The sequence below is a fragment of the Coloeus monedula genome (assembly GCF_965178545.1).
Source record: "Coloeus monedula genome assembly, chromosome: Z".
NCBI classification, from domain to species: Eukaryota; Metazoa; Chordata; class Aves; order Passeriformes; family Corvidae; genus Coloeus; species Coloeus monedula.
In genome coordinates this window covers 60,785,774-60,807,479 of record NC_138822.1, presented here as the reverse complement: position 1 = coordinate 60,807,479, position 21,706 = coordinate 60,785,774, and the positions used below count along the sequence as shown (strand labels likewise).

The 21,706-nt window shown below is 45.5% G+C and overlaps 2 protein-coding genes across 2 annotated transcripts in view; one reads left to right on the top strand and one right to left on the bottom strand.

Moving 5' to 3' along the window:
* LOC309585156 (ras GTPase-activating-like protein IQGAP2) overlaps positions 1-9,700 on the bottom strand; it is a gene marked incomplete at both ends in the record, with an annotated part of 114,906 nt that extends 105,206 nt beyond the window's left edge. The window contains 1 exon segment of the mRNA XM_082301688.1: positions 9,567-9,700. Coding sequence (XP_082157814.1) covers positions 9,567-9,700 — 134 coding nt within the window.
* Positions 9,701-19,508: 9,808 nt separating this feature from the next.
* LOC309585344 (3'-5' RNA helicase YTHDC2-like) overlaps positions 19,509-21,706 on the top strand; it is a gene marked incomplete at its 3' end in the record, with an annotated part of 28,650 nt that continues 26,452 nt past the window's right edge. The window contains exons 1-3 of the mRNA XM_082302007.1: positions 19,509-19,569; positions 20,353-20,443; positions 20,805-21,001. Coding sequence (XP_082158133.1) covers positions 19,521-19,569; positions 20,353-20,443; positions 20,805-21,001 — 337 coding nt within the window. The 5' untranslated portion in view covers positions 19,509-19,520. The remainder of the gene's footprint in view (positions 19,570-20,352; positions 20,444-20,804; positions 21,002-21,706) is intronic.

The window sequence follows — 21,706 nt, the reverse complement described above, 5'->3', positions numbered from 1 at the left end:
ACTAAGGCAAGTCCCAAGAGAAACAGAGAAAACAGACTACAATCATGTGAGAAACAGCACAGTGCTTCCAGTCACCATTTGACTTGGTATACAGTAAGTATTCTGCTGTATCCATATAAAAGCAATCCTTCAGTAACATGGACCACAAACACTGTGACAGCCTCCTAATGGAGACGGCTGGAGACTAAGCTTAAGTCTAGGAATAGATCTGGAAGATGAAATTGTTTTCAAGACAAACTAAAGCACTCGTGCAAGGACAAAATACATTTTACCAAGGTGGGGTGGGGAGGAGGGGCAGGGAGGAGCAGGGGCGGCAGTTTGGGGGTTCTGGAGATTTGGGAGGTTTTTTCCCCTGGAATTTCTAAAACTGAGTTGGTTTAAAGAAAACAGAGCAAATACTCCAGACCTCAAGTGAGAATAAAATCCTGTACTGAGGTCGTAACAGCTTTTTTAGCTGTCGTAAGAACAGCCCGTTGTATGAAGAGCCAGACTGAAGGCAAGCTTTGTCCCAATCTTGCTGACATTCTGCAGACTGCTTCTAAATGATGTCTCCCTGTTAGACAGCTGGACTGAGGCCAGACTTAGGACTGTACAGTACTGGGATCAAACTGCTTTTGAAATTTGAAATCCCAGTAGCTGCAAAACTAGCAGAATAAATATGACTTCTCTCACAAGTCTTCAAAGGCAGTTTTTTATTTCCACCTGTTGTGCTAGAGTTGACCTTTCATAAACCTCTTGCTTGTGGGATAAATAGCTTTACCATTCCCAAACAGCTTGTTCCTGATACTGCTTTCGAACAGCACAGAATACCCTGCAGAGACTAGAAAGCCTCTATTTGCAGAATATTAACTCATGCCCAAAGTAAGTTCTCAGAGACCCTGACTGAACATGTTTGCCTGACTTCATAAATGGTCATCTTATGGATTAAACACATGTTTTACCACCAGTGGTAACTTGACTGGTCACAGAGAACCCACACTGATTTTCCTGCTTCCTTTCATCGGTCCTTTTGTGCTTCAATAGGCATCTCTTTAAATGTTAAGCACAGAAGCTGAAGCACATTAGCAAAATCAGGCACTTGAAAAAAACATTAAATTAAATGGTAAGGACTGCTGTGGAGAGTAACAGAGACCACAGAAGAATAGATCTCCTCCCTTAAAAACACAATGAATAGATACATACTTTATCTTCTTGACAGTACTGTTTTTCTCCTCTAATAGCACACAGCCACTAGATGCAGAAACACTGAGGGGGTGCCCAAATGCACTCAGCAAGAAAGCTGGGAATGTCCTACTACTGTGACAACCCATGAAAAAGGGAAGGATCAGCCTGTACTTGCAAAGGCTTTGAGCTCCTAAAGCAAGGTACCACTAAAACCACTCAAGTAACAAATCAAATCCAACAAGTTTCTTTTAACTGCTTCTGTGCAGGGCTGGAGAAGGCACAGTCATTCAGCACATCCTTCAAACAGGCTGTATAAGCTCATTACAAAGTTAGTACGTTTACTGGGTTTTTAACATCTTACTCTACTTTTACCAAGATTTTCTGTAAGACATTCACCCCAGTGTATAAAAAAAAAATTGTGTACACAGACAACACCATTTTCACACAAACTCTACAAATAGAACTTCATTGCACTATTGTTAATATGATGACAAAGTTCTATCTGAACTAAACACTAGCTTTACCTTTCTCCTTCACAATCCTAAAATTATTTATCCATGCTTTAAAGTTAGAATTGGAAAGCTAGCATCTTTGTAACTTAATAATGAAATTAACTTTTTCTTCACCCATTATTTCCACAGCTCATACCTTAATTTTTTTAAAACAGAAGTATTTCCTGCAAATTCAAAGTTACCTTCTTTAGACTTTGCAGCGTTAGAACAGAGTAAACCAAAACCCATTGAGTGACTTCTGCAGTGAAGATGAAATTCATTATGTGCTAAATGGAATTTCAGTACAATCCATATGTAATAAAGCTACAAGGCAAGTAGGTTTCTGAAGAAGACATTAATCTAAGCCTGTCACCCATAAAAGCCCAGCATTCAAGACTACATATGCAGACTGTACACCACCCCCCCAAAAAAAAAGAAAAAAAGAAAAAAATGCACAGGTGTCCTCCCCAAAACACCAACCCTCTGAAACTGAAAATGTTTATAACTGTAACATCAGATTCTGAAGTTTTTCAAAGCCAACAGAATAAAACAAAGAAAAGCGATTACTGTTTTTTCAGCTAACAGCTCTTTGTTAGTAACAACAGAATCCAGCTACAGCTGCAAAACTGAAGTTCTGATGGGAACAGTGTTTAAGGCTGCCTTCTGCTCTCAGCAATGCTCATCCAGCTGATCTCAAGCATTCAGAATCCAGCCTTAACTGTGGACTGCTTTGCAACCGAGGGGTTGGGGGGAGTGCAGGGAAGTATTTTTTGGTTGGTTGGTTGGTTGGTTAGTTGGTTGGTTGTGAAATTACGTCTTGTTGTAGAAGTATCAGAAGAATGCCAAACATTTTAAGACGTTAAAATAATTAAGTAATAAATATTAACCCCAAAAGAATCAAAAGGCATTTCAGTACAAGCCAACAAGTTAAAGCTCTGGTGTTTTCTTAGTACTCTTCTCTAGCTGGATGCTGCAAAATTTCAATATGCACATGTAAATGCAAGACTCAGAGACACTGGTTTAGCATTCCATATCCCCTAGCTCAGTGTCTTCTGGATTATAATCACCAATGGTACAGGCTTAATTAGGCTTTATTGTTTTGATATCATCCTATTTAGAGCCTGAAAACTAATCAGTATCTCAGGTGAGAGCCTGAACACTAATCAGTATCTCAGGACATGCTCCTCCTCTCCATCTGTGCCTGTACTTCCCTGCTATTGCTTGAAGCAGTTTATTACAGTTTGATGCACGACAAAGCAGTTACACAGCTGAGACACCATGCTACTTCATTAGGAATACAAACAGCTCCTTTCCCCATGCAATATGAACTAAATAAACACACACACAAAATGCCTGCTTTTGCTGGCTGTACTAGTTTGAAAACAAACTAGTGGGAGACACCAACTCAGAATAACAATTTAATAGGGAAATAAAAGGAGGGGGAAAGAAAAACAAAAAAACCCAATAAAAGCGGATAACACTGGGTTAAACTGACAGAGTTAAGATACAACCTGGCACCCTGTTAGTCAGGGTGGTGGTGGTGGTCTGGTAGAATGGTGGCTGCAGTCCTCCCGAAGTGGCAATCCTGTAGGAAAAAAGAAGGGTGTGCTCCTCCTCAGAAGGTCCAGTGGTGACTGTGTAGCTCCTGTCCTCTGGAAATCCAGTGGAAAGGTTCCCTCTCTGGCGTTCAGCCTCAGCTTATATCCACGCTGGGATGCTTGGTTCCTCCCTCTGGGTGGAGCATCTCACAATGGGGTAATGAGTCATGAGGCCAGGTGTTGATTGGGCCCATTAACAGATGATAGTCCAGAGGGAGTTATCTATGAGTCATGGGGCAGGACAATGATGGGCCATTAACAGCAAGATAGTCTGGGGGGAGGAGGCAAGGAAACACTGCCCCACCTGATTTCAACGGCTGATGGGGATGGTAATAGAATACACTGCAACCCAGGACATTATCCACCCCTTATTCTATTACCATCTACATCATCCCAAATCAATACCTTCTTTAAACTCTACACACACATACATATATATATATATATATACAATGAAACCCTACGCACCGTTCTCACCTAAGATTAGGTCTCCTTGCGGTACACAATGGGTTTGCCCATCTTTTTGCATTACCCACCAAGTGCAACCAGGTCCTTGAGCAAAGACAATCCCACAGATGGGTTTGCCTTTGCCTGAGGTGGGATTAATCCAAACAGTCTTTCCTAAAATACCCCTCAGGTGTACCGCAGGGACTCTGTCTCCATCCACTGTGTGCAAGGGTTCAGACTCGGCGGGACCAGCTCGATTGATGGACCCTCGGGTATTGACCATCCAGGTGGCCTTTGCTAAGTTCACTTCCCAATTTTTGAAGGTCCCCCCACCAAGTGCCTTTAGGGTGGTTTTAAGTAGTCCATTGCAGCGTTCAACTTTTCCGGCAGCTGGTGGATGATAAGGAATATGATATATCCATTCAATACCGTGTTCTCTGGCCCAGGTGTTGATGAGGCTGTTCTTAAAATGAGTCCCGTTGTCCGACTCGATCCTGTCAGGGGTGCCATGTCTCCACAGGACTTGCTTTTCCAGGCCCAGGATGGTGTTCCGGGCTGTAGCATAGGGCACAGGGTAGGTCTCCAGCCATCCAGTTGTCGCTTCAACCATGGTCAACACGTAGCACTTGCCTTGGCGGGTTTGGGGAAGGGTGATGTAATCAACCTGCCAGGCTTCCCCATACCTGTACTTCGACCATCGTCCACCGTACCACAGAGGCTTCACCCGCTTGGCCTGTTTGATTGCGGCACAGGTCTCACAACTGTGGATGACCTGTGAGATGCTGTCCATGGAAAGGTCCACCCCTCGGTCACGGGCCCATCGGTATGTTGCATCTCTCCCCTGATGACCAGAGGCATCATGGGCCCAACGAGCTAGGAATAATTCTCCCTTGTGCTGCCAGTCCAGATCCACCTGAGATACTTTCACCTTAACAGCTCGGTCCACCTGCTCGTTGTTGCGATGCTCTTCATTAGCCCGACTCTTGGGTACGTGCACATCCACGTGTCGAACCTTCACGGTCAGCTTCTCTACTCGGGCGGCCATGTCCTGCCAAATCTCAGCGGCCCAGATGGGTTTCCCTCTGCGCTGCCAGTTGGCCTTTCTCCAGCGATCCAGCCATCCCCACAGAGCATTAGCTACCATCCACGAGTCGGTGTAGAGATAGAGCCTCGGCCACTTCTCTCGTTCAGCAATATCCAAAGCCAGCTGGATCGCTTTAAGCTCTGCAACCTGACTCGATCCACCTTGTCCCTCGGTAGCTTGTGCAACTCGTCGTGTGGGGCTCCATACTGCAGCTTTCCACTTTCGGCTAGCGCCTTTGGTTTTTTCCTCCTCTGCGTCAGTCTGCGTGGACATAGACGCTGCAGTCTTGCGTCTGGGTTCTTTCTCCTCTGCGTCAGTCTGCGTAGACATGGATGCTGCAGTCTTGCATCTGGGTTCTTTCTCCTCTGCGTCAGTCTGCGTAGGGATGGATGCTGTCACTATGCTTTTGGTTCCTTTCTTCTTTGCGACAATCTGTGTAGACATTGTGCTTGTTGCTCGGCTCTTTTTTTTCCTCTCATCCTGGGGATGCTGTGCCATAGCTCTGATCCTAAGCATGGTGTACACAGTGCAGGTCATAGAGAAAAAAGAGAAGAGAACTGACAAGAAGATTATGCCATCCTTAACATCCACAGGGAACTCAATATTTTCAAAAACTGCTGTGTCCGGTCTGAAAGGCTGGAAAAAAGCATTCTTTAATCCTCCCCCCAGGGGCTGGGTATGATTGTTGAAGCCCCAGATGTAGCAACCTAAAGTAGGACAAGCAGATAAAGTTGAGTATATATTCCGAATTATGTTCATTGTCTCGGAGGTTATCATGCAGTAGGCATAATAGACTAATAAAGCAAATTTTATACCATACCCTGGTCTACACAGGAGCATTGCAATCGGCAGATAGCTCCCCATGTGCGGAAAAATATAGAGAGCCAGGTACAAGACCCATGTAAGAATGTTGAACATCATAGTGAGTAGGTGGCTTCTACAATACGAAATTGTAATTCTGACTTTTCTCAGCAGCCAGCCCCACATTGGGCGCCAAATTATATACTAGTTTGAAAACAAACTAGTGGGAGACACCAAGTCAGAATAACAATTTAATAGGGAAATAAAAGGAGGGGGAAAGAAAAACAAAAAAACCCAATAAAAGCGGATAACACTGGGTTAAACTGACAGAGTTAAGATACAACCTGGCACCCTGTTAGTCAGGGTGGTGGTGGTGGTCTGGTAGAATGGTGGCTGCAGTCCTCCCGAAGTGGCAATCCTGTAGGAAAAAAGAAGGGTGTGCTCCTCCTCAGAAGGTCCAGTGGTGACTGTGTAGCTCCTGTCCTCTGGAAATCCAGTGGAAAGGTTCCCTCTCTGGCGTTCAGCCTCAGCTTATATCCACGCTGGGATGCTTGGTTCCTCCCTCTGGGTGGAGCATCTCACAATGGCGTAATGAGTCATGAGGCCAGGTGTTGATTGGGCCCATTAACAGATGATAGTCCAGAGGGAGTTATCTGTGAGTCAGGTGGCAGGACAATGATGGGCCATTAACAGCAAGATAGTCTGGGGGGAGGAGGCAAGGAAACACTGCCCCACCTGATTTCAACGGCTGATGGGGATGGTAATAGAATACACTGCAACCCAGGACACTGGCATAAGGAGTAAGAAGTATAAAGATCTTCTCTTCCTTAACAGCTCTGGAGCTGGAGAAATCTTATAAACAAACTGCTGCATGTGCCAGGCAAAGAAATGACTGACCAAGCTTCAGCTCTGCAAACAAAGGGATTCTAATTTTCAAAGATAAAATTTATACTCAGTAGCCGCTGCAAAACTGCAAACTTCAGCCCCATGTCATTGAAAATAAGCTAGTTTTTAAAAAGCTTATGCTAGTGATAGGTTATAGATCACAGGGAAGTCTACTTCTAGTACACAAGAAAGGAGCTGATTTTATACAGTGCTGGCTTCTATCTCTTCAGCTCTTTATACAGATGTCTGGGCATTTCTTGCTTACTTATTGCTTAACCCGCTGTAAAAGACCTTGTGACGTGCAGAAGTCAGCCTCCAAACTCCACTGGGGCTGCAAGAAAGGCAAAAAAATTGTTGGCCACAAGGATGAGTGAAGGGAAGTCCAAGGAAGCAGGGCAAGAAGGAACAGGATAACCAAGCAACTGGCCCGTATGAAACAAAAAAACCCTCTATGAATAAACCCAGAAGCAAGACAAACAGGATGCACAGAGTGGCAAGATGAAGTTTAGTGTAAAAGCAGCTGTAACTTTTTTCTCTTTATTTGAATTTGTGACATTAAAAAAGATGCAATTACCTAAACATTAGGGCTCTAAACAACAACAAACCCCCTGCTGCTATACTTTTCACAAGGACAGTGGGTCCATACATCAGACCGAGTCGGCTCTAAGACTATGGTGGCACATACTATAAAGACATCCAAATCTGACTGGACAAGTCTTCTCCTGCATCAGCCACTGCCATAAAACAGATTATAAGTGAGATTGAGTAACTACAGAAAGCAAGAAAGGCATTCCATTTACACAACTCATTACCCAGGCTATCTAATGAAGTAAAGCCATGTAAAAGATCATTTCTTAAATATTCTTTCCCTCCTTTCTCACACATACAGAGAAATACGTGTCTGGGGACCGTGCTTTGCAGCACCAATACACCACATACAGAGATTTAAAGCAAGACAGTAACTTGTAACACCGTGTTCTCTGATAAAGGCCAGTTCTGCCTTGAAGGCACAACTCCCTCCTGAAGCAAACTATCAGCAACCTTCAACAATGAACCCACCATCTCCTGAAGGACTTTCAACCACCACCCAGGCCCCGGGCTTTATTTCCATCTCCTCATGAAATCCAGCGTCCCTACTCAGACACACCCTAGAGTTTTCAACACTGTACTTCAAGCAACACTCTGAAACACCTACTTAGAAGAACACAGACTACAAATCTGGGACAAAACTAAGGGAATGCGGATTAGTCGATCAGAAAGGGGTAGCTTGTGTCATGGTAACATCTCTCAGTCGTCTGTATGACACTCTAGAACAGCAACATTAACATTCCCCGAGTAAGGTCTTTAAATTATAAATACACAGAGAGTTTACACTGCAGAAAAACATCACAGTACAGATCAGCAAGTCTGCTCTGAGGAGACAGTGCACACTTTACATGAACGTTGTAAGTCTTCAGATATCAGAATCAATTCCACGAAGACTGTAAACAAACAGAAAGAGAAGCAGTCTTAGCACACTGGTTGGAAAGTACACATTTTCTAAGTTTGTATTTCAAAACCACAACTGTCAAAATAATCATTAGGATGGGGGGGGGGGGAAGTGTTCAGGGAGCTGTTTAGATAAGAAATATCACAATCCTTAAACTTTATTTTTGAAGTGACTGCCAGCTGTTACAGATTTTCAACAACTTTCTGGCTCCAAAGAGATGGCAGTGGGGATTCAAGTTTACTTCGCCTTTTTGTGGGGTCATATGCTTAGGTAACAGGTTAAATGGCCAATTGAAGAAATTCCCTTGAATCAGGGGGATGGGGAAGCCGAGATTAAATGATTTACTAAGAAGGGGTTGTTAGAAGCAATGCATACCGCTTGCCCGACACTTATTGTGCCTACCAAAGCAGGATGAGAAGATAGGAGACTATTGATAAAGGGAAGGAATCTTGACCAAAGATCCTGTTTTTAACCTAAAACTAACTCAAACCAGTCTCGAAGTTTGGACTTAGCCCAGGGGCATAAAGAGCACGCACAGGGAGGAAAGGTGAAAAGTTCAGCATGAGGAAGACCCTCTACTTCATCTGAGGAAGACTCTTATTTCATCTTGGAGACCCCTGCCCACGACCACCAGACAACACTGTGCAAGCACAACGTGGATGTAAATGACTTTTGGGCTCACTGTAATACGAGGCGAGGCTGGGCGGGGCTGGGCAATGAATATGTATCGGCGTATTGGGAAACTCAATGAATATGGAACTTGTAACCCGATATGTACCAAGCTGAATGCGGCTGTGGGCACGCATGACTTTGGAGGAATTATCCCCCCTGCGTCCCAGCGCTGGAATAAACGTACCTACTCTACTCCTTATTCTAGTAGTGGAGTCTTTCCCGCTCATCACCCCCACTGCCCCAGTTCTCTAGAGGCACTTACTAATTGCATGCAATAGCGTAAGTTTCATTTTGAAAACGCAAGTTTCCAGCACCTCTGGCAAATCCCACCTTTTGAAGTTCGGTATTTTTTAAATGATGGCGTGAGAGCTCAGAAATACCACTGCCACAAAACCAACTCCTGACCAAAACACATCAAACTTCCACTGTGGCTTATTTCCGACTATCTCCTGCCAGTGTACATGCTCACCCTTCCACACCAAAATACCAGCCTGGGTGACACGCCTCAAACTCTCTGAGGACCAGCAGAGGAATTTAAACGAAACTGTGTACCGTACTGACAACCAAAATCATAGGATCCGGGAGAACAGTACGAGTGAGTTTTCTCCTAGATTACCTACGACCGGCTTTTTGTGTGTTTACTTGCAAAAACCACCTGCCTGGGGCACGAGGTGATAAAAACCAGGTTTGGAGGCGTCACCTTTCAGCCCCGGCGGACGTGGAAGTGCTGCGGGCAGCGTTCGCCCGCTGTCCCGGGAAGCTCTCGGAGCCCCCGGTGCCGGCGGGAGCGGGGCGGGAGCCGCGGAACGCCCGGCGGGGCTGCGCTCCCGCAACTGCTCCAACTCGCCCACAAGTTGAGCGTCGGGGCACGCGGGGCGGGGGGGAAGGACGGGACGGCTCCGTAGCAGCAAAGAGCCGCCTCCCGCTGTCGCTACTTGCTGACGAGGCCATCCCCATCGCCGTCGCAGGTCGGGAAAAGCCGCCTCATCCTCTCCTCCTCGGCCGTGCTGGAGGTATCGGTGCTGCTGCTGCCGGCGCTACTCACCTCCGCTACAGCGGCTGCCGCCATCACGCGCCCCGCTCCGGAGGAGGAGGAGAAGGAGGTGGGGAAGGAGAAGGAGGCGAGGCTGCCTCGAGCGCCCGGGATTCCCAGTCCCGCCGCGCCTGCAAAGTGCGAGCGGCAGCACCAAGCGGGCTGGGGGCCCCGCTGGCCCCGCACCCACCGCCCGCGGGGGGAGACCCGGGCCGGGATCCCGCCGGGGCTCGGAGCGGGGACAGGGGAGATGAGGCTCGAAGCTCCCCGCCTGCGCACGGCATCGTCCTGCTCTCCTGCCGCCGCTGCCCGGCGCCGAGATCACGGCGGGACCCACCGGGAGCGAGCGGGCGGTGCCGCCAGCCCCGAGCCAGCCGCCCTCGCTGCCGGGGGACGCGTCCGGCCGCCGAGTGCGGGCCCCCCAAACCCGCCCCGAGGCTCGCTTGGTCCCCATGGGCTGGGCAGGGCCGGCTCCCGGCTCCGGAGGTGCTGCTTTGGCTGCGGCTTTGGCTGGTCTGCGGAAGCCAAGCCCAGACAAACCAACAAACACCAGCGTTTTCTGTAGCCCTGCGTTTGCACTGGAGGCTGTTTGGTGGGGTATGGTCAGGTAATGCAGGTAAAAGCGTTCTGAGGTGCCCCTCTTGCCTCATCCAGTTCCTTCCCACTGATCAAATTTTACCTGCGAGGTCAACAATTCGTTTTTCTGTCCCTGAACACGTCCGTGGCCTATACCCTTCCATGTCTGTTGGGTCTCCTTTTCATATAAAGAAAAGCAATTTTCTTTGTGGGTTCCATGAGGCCAGACGAAAAAAAACCAAACTGCCTCTATAGTATGGCTTCTTAATTTCCTTTAGTATCTTTGCCACCCTTCTCAATACCTAGTTAAGTTCTAGGCACTGCTTTTTATCCTTATTTCTGTGAGAAGAACTGATACACCACCAGCACTGTGGTGTTTTATCTCTACTGGAAATAGGTATTCTGAAAGGGTCTAGAACAGCATTTCTGTTTACATTAGCATTACTGTCGCAATGACCGCCACTGACCACTGCCCAGGCTAGGCTCCTGCAGTGTGCGACAGGAGTGGGGAGCAGCTGGAGACTCTCGGCTTTAAAGCTGCTCCTCAGGAGTTCAGCTCTGCCCAGGGGAGCTGAAGCTCCAGGCACAGTGGCTGTCAGCAGTCCCGACGAGGGAGAGGATAAAAAGCAGCAAGGAGGCTTGCCACACGGCATAATCCAAGCTTATTGGAGGCAACCCCCAGGAGACAAGCCTCCAGCAGCTCCAGGGAACCCCTTATAAAGGGAGGTGTTACAATGGGGACGGCTTAACTGGGGACAACAGAAATCTCTAGGGGAGGGATATGGACGAGGATAGACATTTCCTTGGACCAATAGCCTCAAGGGGAGGAGGGAAAGGGATCACATGCCCCAATGGGGCGTCGAAGTTTAGGGGATTTCCAAAGGGGGAGGTATCTAGAGGGGTAGGGTCTCGGGGGATTGATGGGGACCATATAAGGGTAAATTGGGAGGTTTCAGATGATGGACACTGGACCTTCGGGAACAACAGGAGGGGTTTGGGTGATTGATAGGGAAAGAGCTAGAACAAGGGGAGGAGAACAACCATGTAGGGAGCACCGGGGGAGCGGCTTGGGTCTGGGGCAAACCAACTGGGAATAGGAGTGAGGAAGGTAGGGATGAACCATTGGGGTACAGAAAACTTATATAAAAATACAATAAAAGTATCGCATCACCACACATTACGTTTCTTATTCCATCACTCTGTGATTAATGTGGGACAACTGATTTTTTTTTCCTAACCTGTTTCTGTATTTGAAAAAAAAGACCCTGTTATTAAGGACATGCGTTTCTCTCACAGTATCGGGTATTATCCTCCTCCTATTCATTAAGTCTTTGAAGACATCCAGTTCATGCCACAAAACATCTTCCTTGTTGCTGACAGGGATTAATGAATATATAAATTCAGCAAAGTTATCACACTTGTTGCACAGGCCCTTTCAAGTACGCTAACTGATGGCAACAGTTCTAATTGTTAATATTTATTGTACCTTGATTAAGTAAGTCATTAGGAGGTAAAGAGTCCCTCTGGCATTTTATTAACTAGAGCTGCTTGCAAGTGCAAGCACGCATACACTCACTCTCGGATTCTCTCGGTGTCTGCAGACTTCCAAATTAGGTTGCTCACATTAGTTCTTGCTGGATGACCAGGGCACTGTGGTATGGAGCTAATATAAACAAAATTGCCGAATCAAAATTAATAAAGAAATGACATACATTATGCGACCGAAATATCGGTTTGAAACGCCACGATCGAGAAAAACAGCACCGAGCCCGGGGTCGGAGCTGGGTGAACACTCATAGATCTGATCTCTATTGCATCAGACCTCCCAAGTTCACGAATGCTGCTTTGGCTGGTCCCTTCTTATACAGTTTTTGGGCAGAGTCCGGATTAATTCTATTCTTCTCGTATTCATGAAGTTTTCTTGTCCCGGAGTTGGGCTGCACAAAGCCTTTCCTGGGTCTGATGAATTGTCCATCCTGGGTGATGAGTGGGCTATTTCTGCTGATGGATGGGCCATCTCTGGTTCCCGGAACAGTTATTTTTAGTTCCCAGAATGTCCGGATTCCTTATCAGATGCGATGTAGATATCAGAGTGTGGTGATCAAGTCGTCATGGTGCAAATGTCCCGGTGATAAGATCCAACCCCACCTAGGTGGAATCCTCACTTATTGTGAAAGAAATACTTTTAGTGTTGTGAAATTTTTCTCTCAGCCAGGCTGGTGCAGGGATTTAGAAACTCAGTCTCTGTAGGGTCTAATCACATTTCAGTTTTATATATATAATAGCACGAATTACAGATTTTATTTATAACAGAGCCAACACACTTCCACACTCTTTCAAGGCACCGAAACCAGAGGATACTACAACTACCCTTTCAGATGTTCCATCTTCTGACCTACAGTGGTCTGACTCTTAGTCTTAGCGCACGCTTTTTCTCAGTCCCAGGTAGGATGTTGCTGATGTGTGATACCAGCTGATTACTGCAGCTACTGGAGAGGATGTGAAGTCACAACACCACTTTGCTCAGCCAGACCCCATAGACGAGCTGTTCAATACCACAGACAAGAATCCGTGCACACATTCTGCAAACACAGTAACTGCTTCTTACTAAGAAAGAAAATTCTTAACCACAGGGAGCTGGACACGATGTATTCGTCTGCGTCCCTGTCATCTTGTGATATTCTGTGATTCTTTACAGAGTCCTGAAACAGTGTTTCCTGACAAGGCCACCAATATCAATGGAGCAAGATCGGGTCCAAGATACAGCAATGAGAATCTCCAAGAACAACCTCTCTCCATCCCGACGCTATCTGCTAAGCCTCACAGCTGGCCAGTTCTCACCTTTTTTTAAACTAGTCTCCCACTTCTCCTCTAATCTAGGTAACACTTCATCTTTTGTTCTCATCTTAGCCACATGCTTCACACAGTACCTTTCTCTGTGGATGAGGAATTCGCCCGTTCCTTATCTTCTCCCTGCTCACTGTGAATAATTTCTGAGTTGGTTGAATTGAATTTTTCCTGCTATCTTTTTCGTTTCTGGGGATCAGCTGTAGTTAATTTTTTTGCATTTGCACCAGTCCCAGGCAAACCTGGTGCAGTGGGTTCTGACTTCCCCTGATGACAAATCCCCCATACCAGTTCCTCCTTGCTGATAGGAACAGCTGATATCCTAGCTGTGGTACGGCATGCAAGACTGTAAAACCAGCTGAGCTTGCTGGCTTGTACCGTGATGCCCATCTAGTTTTTTAAAAAGATGCATCACATCAGTTGGAAAGCAATGCCCTAAGCTGCAGTTCGCCACATTCCTGTGCCTGCTGTGATTTATGTGGCAGTTCACTCCTACAGCCAAGAATGTGAACTTCAGATGGCAAACCCCCCACATTTAAAACACAGACTGTGCTGTGCAGCAGAAAGCACAATTCTTCCTGAAGTGTCCCTGCTGTGAGGGATGTGTGGTGCCTAGAAAGTTAGGAAGAGAGAAGAAGGAAGGAGGGCAAGGAGTGAGACTTCCAAACTGCTGTGAGTAGCAAAATAGGCTTGATATTTCTCAAAAGAAATTTTTGAAAAGTTTGTGTGATTTCTATTTAAGACTGTGGATTTTAACAGTCAATCCATTGGGTATTTGTTTGTTTGTCTTTTCATAGAAGTTAAATGGATCTGTAATTTTTCAATATTAATCTATATTCTACAATATAAATTTTCCATAATGCCCTGATTTCCAAATGCAAATAAACACATACCAGACAGTCGATGCAAACGGTAATAACAATGCTGGAGCACTACTAGCTGCACTTTTTCTCCAACATTTAGAGACCCAAAATCTGACATCTCTGAAAGATGGGCAGGAGGCACCCGATTTCCAGAGATGCTGGACTTCTCTGACTTTCCACCCAATCAACAGGACACTTAAGTTCATGTGATCTCCGAAAGTCAAGTCTGCCTCAAATTAGGTGTTGAACAATAGAAGAAGAAAAGCACTGTAAACCTCTCGAAATTTAACTATAAATGCTTTTGCAGTAGAAAACAGCTTAAGTCACTCTGCATAAAAAGCTGCCAAATGACCAAAATCAATCGACCAAAAAAAGAGACAAATTTCCTTCTAGATAGCATTTAGCCATAGCACTTTTCAATTAACCTCTTTCAAAACCCACCAACAAAACAAACAGTATCTTAATTTGCAAGCAGGAAGTTTTAATTTAGTAATATTCCTTTGAGCAAGGTAGCCAGGGTGTGCAATACAGGACTTTCTCACTATCAGGAGTCCAATTGCCCAGAATACCATTCCTTTCAACTTCCTAAATACTGCATCAGCCCTTTTCACACACTTGCTAAAAAGTTCCCTGTAGCTCCATGAGGTTCTTGGTGAACAGACACTGTTATCTGAGTGACACTGTCACCCAACACAGACGGGTTCTCTTAGGGATATTGGCAGAGTGACGATGGCACTAAACCAGAGGTACAACTAAAGCTTTGCTTTCCTAACAGGATGTTATGATTGACATAGAAGAGAATTTATTATTAGAATGGCACGGGATTTCTACGGGCAGAGTCAGCCTAGTACAGTCTGTAAGTAGCATGGTAGGGAATTTATAAGACAATTCAACTTCTAGTTTCTAATCACTTGGACCCTCTGCGGATCACGTCAGATCCCAATCCACGGTTGCGGGGGCTGCCTGGGAAGGCACGGCAGGGCATGGCACCCAGCCATTCCAGCCAGGTCAGCCTAGGGTATCAGACACCTCCCTGGGGACAACAAAGGCCAGCCTGGGACATGGGACCAGGGTGGAGCTGGCTTGGCCACTAGGTACTCTCACATCACATGACTTTGCACATGTATACCAAGGTACTAAGATGCGGATGATATGCCCAGACCTAAATCTGTGCCTAGCCTATATAAACCATGCCCAGGCAATATAAGGGCTAAGTAAAAGTTATTTCCTTTTTTTTTTTTAAATTAGGGAAGTGAAACTGAAAACCTACTTTATTTTCTATGATGTAACTTAGAAAATGCATACTTCTGATGTTGCTGTAGGGCAGACAGGGGGATTAGCTATTCTAATTGCTGCCACTGCTTAGGTATTGGACTGGAGACTTTGACGTACACGACGATCAAAAGCAACGCCTGGTGGTATCAAAGGAGAGATTATCCTGTATTTCAGTCGGCTTCAGATGAAGACCATCTCTGTTTATTGATCTTCACGGTAACAAAATTTAAAGTAACAGACATCTAATGTCAGTTCAAATGAATGTTATTTAAATAACATCATTGTGTACAGCCAACTGCATCTGCTGCTAACAGAGCCATGGGTTAGCTAGGAAATTGCTAGTTCAATTCTCATCAAAATCTTGTGTCTGAAGTCACTGTCTTACCTCCTTCACATTACTTTGTTTAGATCCACTTCACATCACAGACCTGTGATTTAAAGCTCCATCTAGAAATCTAAGTCTTGTGCGGCCTCTACCATGGAATTCTCAGCAAGTAGAGCTGTTTGAAAACTCTTAAAACAGTATATTCAAAAGAAAATAAGAAAATACTTTTTTTTCCTTTTTTGTGAGGCCAATTTTTCTGATTTTTCTCCTCCTGCTCCAAGAGTGATCTGCAAAACTGAGATATTTTAGCTAGGATTGAAAATATTTTAGATAGAATATTAATTTCTAAATAGACTATTGGTGCCTCTTTTGAGAAGCTTCCTACTCATTCTTCACCTTCATAAATGCTCAACCGCCTTGTAAAACTGTCCTAAAAAGTGCAACCTTTTTGTGATGATGAATATAAATGAGAACAGGTTTGCCCCTTTTTCCAAAAATATCCTAAACCGCCCTCCTATTCAAACAGGTTGCTACTCCTGGATCTTACATACGGATCCACAATTCGGATACAGAAAGTAAGAAGTTCATTTTCCTTCATTAATTTCTTCTATATAGGTGTAAATAAAGATACTGAATATTTTCACTATCTGTTATTGAGTCTATCATTTGAAGGTGTATCTCTCTGTAGTAACAAAATACTACTTTGATCGAAAAAAGTGGGGGCACTTGTAAAGATAACTGGTCTTTTTGTAGACTGTGACCATGAGGTAACCTCAGTAACCTTTTTCTGCAGGCCGCTGATGACTGCGATAGTTAAATGTGTTCTGTGCTCCAGAAAATTTCTGCAACATAGGTATTATTTTAGTCAAAGTATTTCAGTGAAACGGTATTCTAACAGGAAATTACATTCTGGATAAATAAATCTCCCTGGGAAGCACATCAGTTCCACGCAGTTCCAGTTTCAGCAGAGACAAGCACATGAATCACAGGTATGAAATCCTTCTGCCTTCAGTCTACCCCTCAGGCTCACAAGACATGGGATCCCTGCAGTTTTCATGCTGCCTTTGTAACATGTTCTAGACACAGGAGGATCTGTTAGCACAGGATCATTGCACTCTCCCTCCTGGCCTCTGTCATTTGCTCACCCGGGAAACTACAGTTTCTCAATTTAGGAGTGAGGAGTAGTGGAGACAACTGTGGGAAGAACTGGGGTATATTTGACTCTGTTGGGAATCATGCTCTTGCCAGCCTTCATTCTGGAGACGTTGCTGAACTCTGTGCATGCCTTGAGCTGCACTGAAGGCTTGCAGTTTTCCCCTGGAAGTTCAACAGCCCAAGCTCTGGACTGCTGCAAGTGAGGACCTGAGAGAGGTTGTTTTACAAGGACAGAACTGATGGAAAGGCTTTTTTTCCTTGATGTCTCAAAAAGAAATTAAAATGGCAGTGAATAAGGCAAGTGGAAAGACAGATAAATAAGAAATGATCTGTCAGTAGATGATAGGAGAGGTTACAGAAATGGGGCAGAGGCAATCACCCCCACAGAGCCCACATCAGCAGCCAAAGTTCTGGGGAACTAACTACCAGTGTATACAGTAGTGTGCAGTAAAGCAAGAGATGCCCATTTTCACTGCAGTTCATTTATTAAACAAGTATTGCTCCTTATAATTTGACATTAGTCTTACTTCCCTAAGTGTGTGTAAATACATAACTTATTTGATGGGATCACTAATAACCACAGCAGCCAACAGCTATCTGGTTACAAATTTACTATGATGCTTAAAAACCCCACATACTGCAATACCTTTTACTTTTTGTAGTCAAGGAACTGAAAAGAGAAATAAATCTTGTGCTCTTTTATTAACTTGACCTTAAAGAATAGTATTAGCTCACCAGTAATCCTTGCATCATATTTCAAGAGCTAACAAGCCTTACAACACTTAAAATCTGTAAAATATCCCAAACAAACAAAACCCAAAAAGACAAACTACTTTGCAGTCAAATCTGACGCTATCTAACACAGTATGTAATAGATAATATTGTTTCATAAACTTCCTTTGCAGTTCTTTTTCTCTTCGATCTGGCATCTTTTGTGGAATATAGGAGTGTTTGCAAGAGAGAAAATATTCTGCAAACTAAAAAGTCAGCAAAACCTGCTACATAATAGAAGTGCCTCCAGGGAGGGTAAAATAAGAATGCCTAATTGTATTTAAACACGCAGATGTATTTTTGCATAAAACTGTGCTGCCTCTTAATCCTTCTTATAAAAAAAAAATACATGGGCATTTAGCTATATGTTAATAGAAGGAAATAATTCTTATTCCAGGAATTATTTGTTTTGAGTAAACATTAGAAGGTATTTCTGAGGCCAATCACGAAAACGGAATTTTTAAAGACTTACAGCTTGTTAATTCTAATAAGAAAATCCACAGCTAGTCATTTTTATTAAGAGAATACGTATAAAGAGTCTATATAAACCTCCATGTCTAAGAGCTTGGGCAAGCACAATTCTGTCTTTGCTCATGTTTTTTCATATGCTGAGTGCAGACTGCAGTTCAGTCTTTAGCAGGGCTGCAGCAGGCAATGCATGGGTGACTACATTCTCCCATTTTTTCACCCTCTGATAGCATCAGGGAGTCAAAAAAGCAGTGAGAGAAGCAAGGCATGTATGAAGAACTTTGTTATGCAGGATGCGCTCAGGCTTCACCCCACTCTTAGCTGTATAAATGAGAGCTAACCCAACAGACAGTTACCTCTGTGCCCTGCTGTATTTACGGGATTGCAAATTGAGAGCAGAACTGGGCTTGAGGAGTCATTTTTCAGGATCATGGGGGTTTCTTCTGTAGGAAGGCAAGATGATGCTGTCAAGAGGCAGAAACTGGTAACAGGTCTGGGTTCATAATTAAAGATTTCTGATGTGACTCTTTCAAATGAGTTATGAGCTCGCCTTTATTACTCTTGATACCAAAGATGGTAAGAGGAATCCTCATCTTAGTCAGCTGTTTAATTTTCCATAATAACTGTGATGTGCTCTGAGGTGACAGTCCTGAATGTCACAGGAGCAGCTATGAGGAGCTAGCATTATGTACTTTGGTTGAAGATGCATTGGCAGACACCTGAACTGAAAAACTGAAAAAAAACCTTAAAATAACCTTATAATAGATCGATTGTTCAGCTCCAGTGCGACCTCTCAGTGCAGAATTATGCTGAAGTGAGCCTTGTACACAGCTTTGGTAGAGGTCTCTTAAGAGCTATTTTTCAGCCAGCTACATCAGACAGTGGGTGTTTATTTTCTATTTATTTAATTCTCCAGTTCACAACTGAGGAGTAGTTTGTTCTTCTTCAAAGTACTCTCCCTCTGACTTAATGATGTTTCTAAAGCAGCAGCCTTCAATACCGAGCCCTGTGTCATGCCCAAGAGGTTTGGGCTTCGTTTCTATCTCATGTCCTCAGCGTGGAGTCAAAGGACAGCAGGAGAAGACGATCCAAAATCGAGGGCGAGCAGCACTGTACAACGTGAGGAGGCTGAGGGCCGAGATGACCCTCGCCACACCTACGTTCAATGCCATTCAATTAGATCACGTAATTTATGACCAGACAGGGTACCAGTGCCACTTTTTGGTCACGGCCATGCACAGGCCTCGGCACATGGGCAGGCTTCAACACCGAACGGGGGGGGAAAGACCCGATTTCCTTCCGTTCGGGGCCGATTCCGGCTGTGGATGACCCCACGCACGCCCGGCCCCGCCCCGCCGCCAGCGTCGCCCCCCGGGCCCGGGAGCAGCGCCCGCCGATCCGTGCCGGTGTCGCGGCGCTGTCGGGGCCGTGTGGCGGCGCTGTCGGGGCCATGTCGCGACACAGGCGGGTCGCGCGGCGGCAGCCCGGCGGGGCCGCGGGGGGCTCGGCTGCCGCCGCCGCGGTGCGCGCCCGGGCCGAGGCCCTCAGGGAGCTCGGCGTGGACGAGGAGGTGGAGATGGCGGTGCAGCTCGCCCTGGAGCGGTTCCGGAGCGGGGACGAGGCGGGTGCGCGGCGCGGCCCGGCCCGGCCCGGGGCGGCCCTGCGGGTGTCGGGAGGGCGCTGGCAGCGGGTCAGGGAGGGGATCCTGCCCCTCTGCCCGGCCCTAGTGAGGCACAGCTGGGGTGCTGTGTCCAGCTCTGGGCTCCTCAGCACAGAGACAGGGAGCTACTGGTCAGGGTCCAGCAAAGGCCACAGGCGAGATGAGATGAAATGAGATGAAATGAGATGAGATGAGGTGAGGTGAGGTGAGGTGAGGTGAGGTGAGGTGAGGTGAGGTGAGGTGAGGTGAGAGGTCTGGAGCATCTCTTCTGTGAGGAGAGATGTGGGACCTGGACCTAGAGGTCCTGAGTCTCCTAGAGGAGACTGAGTATAAATACGTATAAATATACGTATTTATGTGAATGCTTATAAATATCTCCAAGATGAGTCCCAGGAGTGTGGTGCCAGACTTTTTGGTGACAGGACAAGGAGCAGTGGCCATAAACTAAAACCCAAGAAGTTGCACCTCAACATGAGGAAGACCCTTTTAGCCGTGAGGGTGGCAGAGAACTGGAACAGCTGCCCAGGGAGGACGTGGAGTCTCTCCCTCTGGAGACATCCCAAACCCACCTGGGCATGTTCCTGTGTCACCTGCTCCAGGTGACTCTGCCTTGGCAGGGGGTTGCTCTGGGTGATCTCCAGAGGTCCCTTCCAATCCTAACAATTCTTTGATTCTGTAACACCAAGATAACATGTCAAGAATACCTGTTACATTGTTACTGGTTTTTTACTATTATTTATCATTCTAGAGATGGAATTTCCTTCTAGTTTCACTAGTACTGAAAGAGCATTTGTTCACCGGCTCTGTCAGTCTCTTGGACTGGTGTCTAAAAGCAAAGGGTAAGTTGGGGTACAATTTTCATTTTTTGGGTGCAGATGAATGGAATTTCATGACTAATGATAACATGGTTGATATTTCCAACATAGCTGACTCTGCTGCAAGGAATAGTATTAGAGAAAAAAGTGTCAAAGTGGGCATAGAAATAAGTGTCTTGGTTTGTTCGGAAAAACTTGTGGCATGCTTTTTGAGATGGCTTGCTTTTATACTTCATGGGTTTCACGTGTCCATAAAAGAGGCTTCTCACCATGATCTCTGCTTTTTTTTTAAAGGTTTTGCATAGAACCTCATACTTTGACAGATAAAAGTTAACCTAGAGTAGGTCACTTATTCCTACGATATGTTTTCTTTTCCCCCCGACAGAAAAGGAGCAAATCGATACCTGACTGTAAGGAAGAAGGATGTCTCAGAACTGACACACGCAGTCATGGCTTGCGACTTGGCTCTCCGTACGAAACACACCGTTCGGAGCCTCATTCAGAGCTTTCCCGTCACAAACAAGGAACGCACGGAACTCTTGCCAAGGACAGAGCGAGGAAGTGCCCGTGCTATTGAATCTGGTATGTTCAGCGTGTCTTCGGATTTGGACTTGCCCGTCAACACCACTTGAAAAAACAACGTACGACCCGAGTGCAAAACGAACCCCTTTCTGTTCTGTCCCCTTGCCTGCCCTACCATACACCTTTAAACAAACGCATGAATTTTCTTTACTTTCAAGGTCTTTTATAACTGGTGTTGTGAGGAACTTGGGCAGTCACATCACGCACATTGCGATGCCTACCTTGTGCTGAGTTAATTTAGGATCTTTGAGCCAGTTCCAGCCAAATCTTTTTGGAAGCACATTTGTGAAATGTGGCTTCATACAAGTTCCATGAGGTGGGATTGAAGAGTCAGGTCTTACCGTGATGCCGTGTGAGAGCACCCTTACGAAAGAATGAGGTTGGCTGTGCTGCTTACAGAAATTCACGTACTTGACAAAGCAAGAAGTTTAGTTTTTGTTTCTTGATCTCTACAAAATAGATGTGATCCTTAAGACACTACTGTCCAGACTTCTTGATTTCTAGGATGTGAAGGAGTTCACTGAAGACAAACATCTGATAAAACGTTGGGGGTTTTTTGAAAGCAACGCTTTTATCTAGATTACTGCTTTAACAGCTGTGAGTGGAAGAGCTGTACTGTGTTTCTGTGTGCAGAGGTGGCTGTAGCGAAGGGAAACACTTGTGCCAATATGCCTTGTTTCATTAAATATTTCTGATATGTGGTGT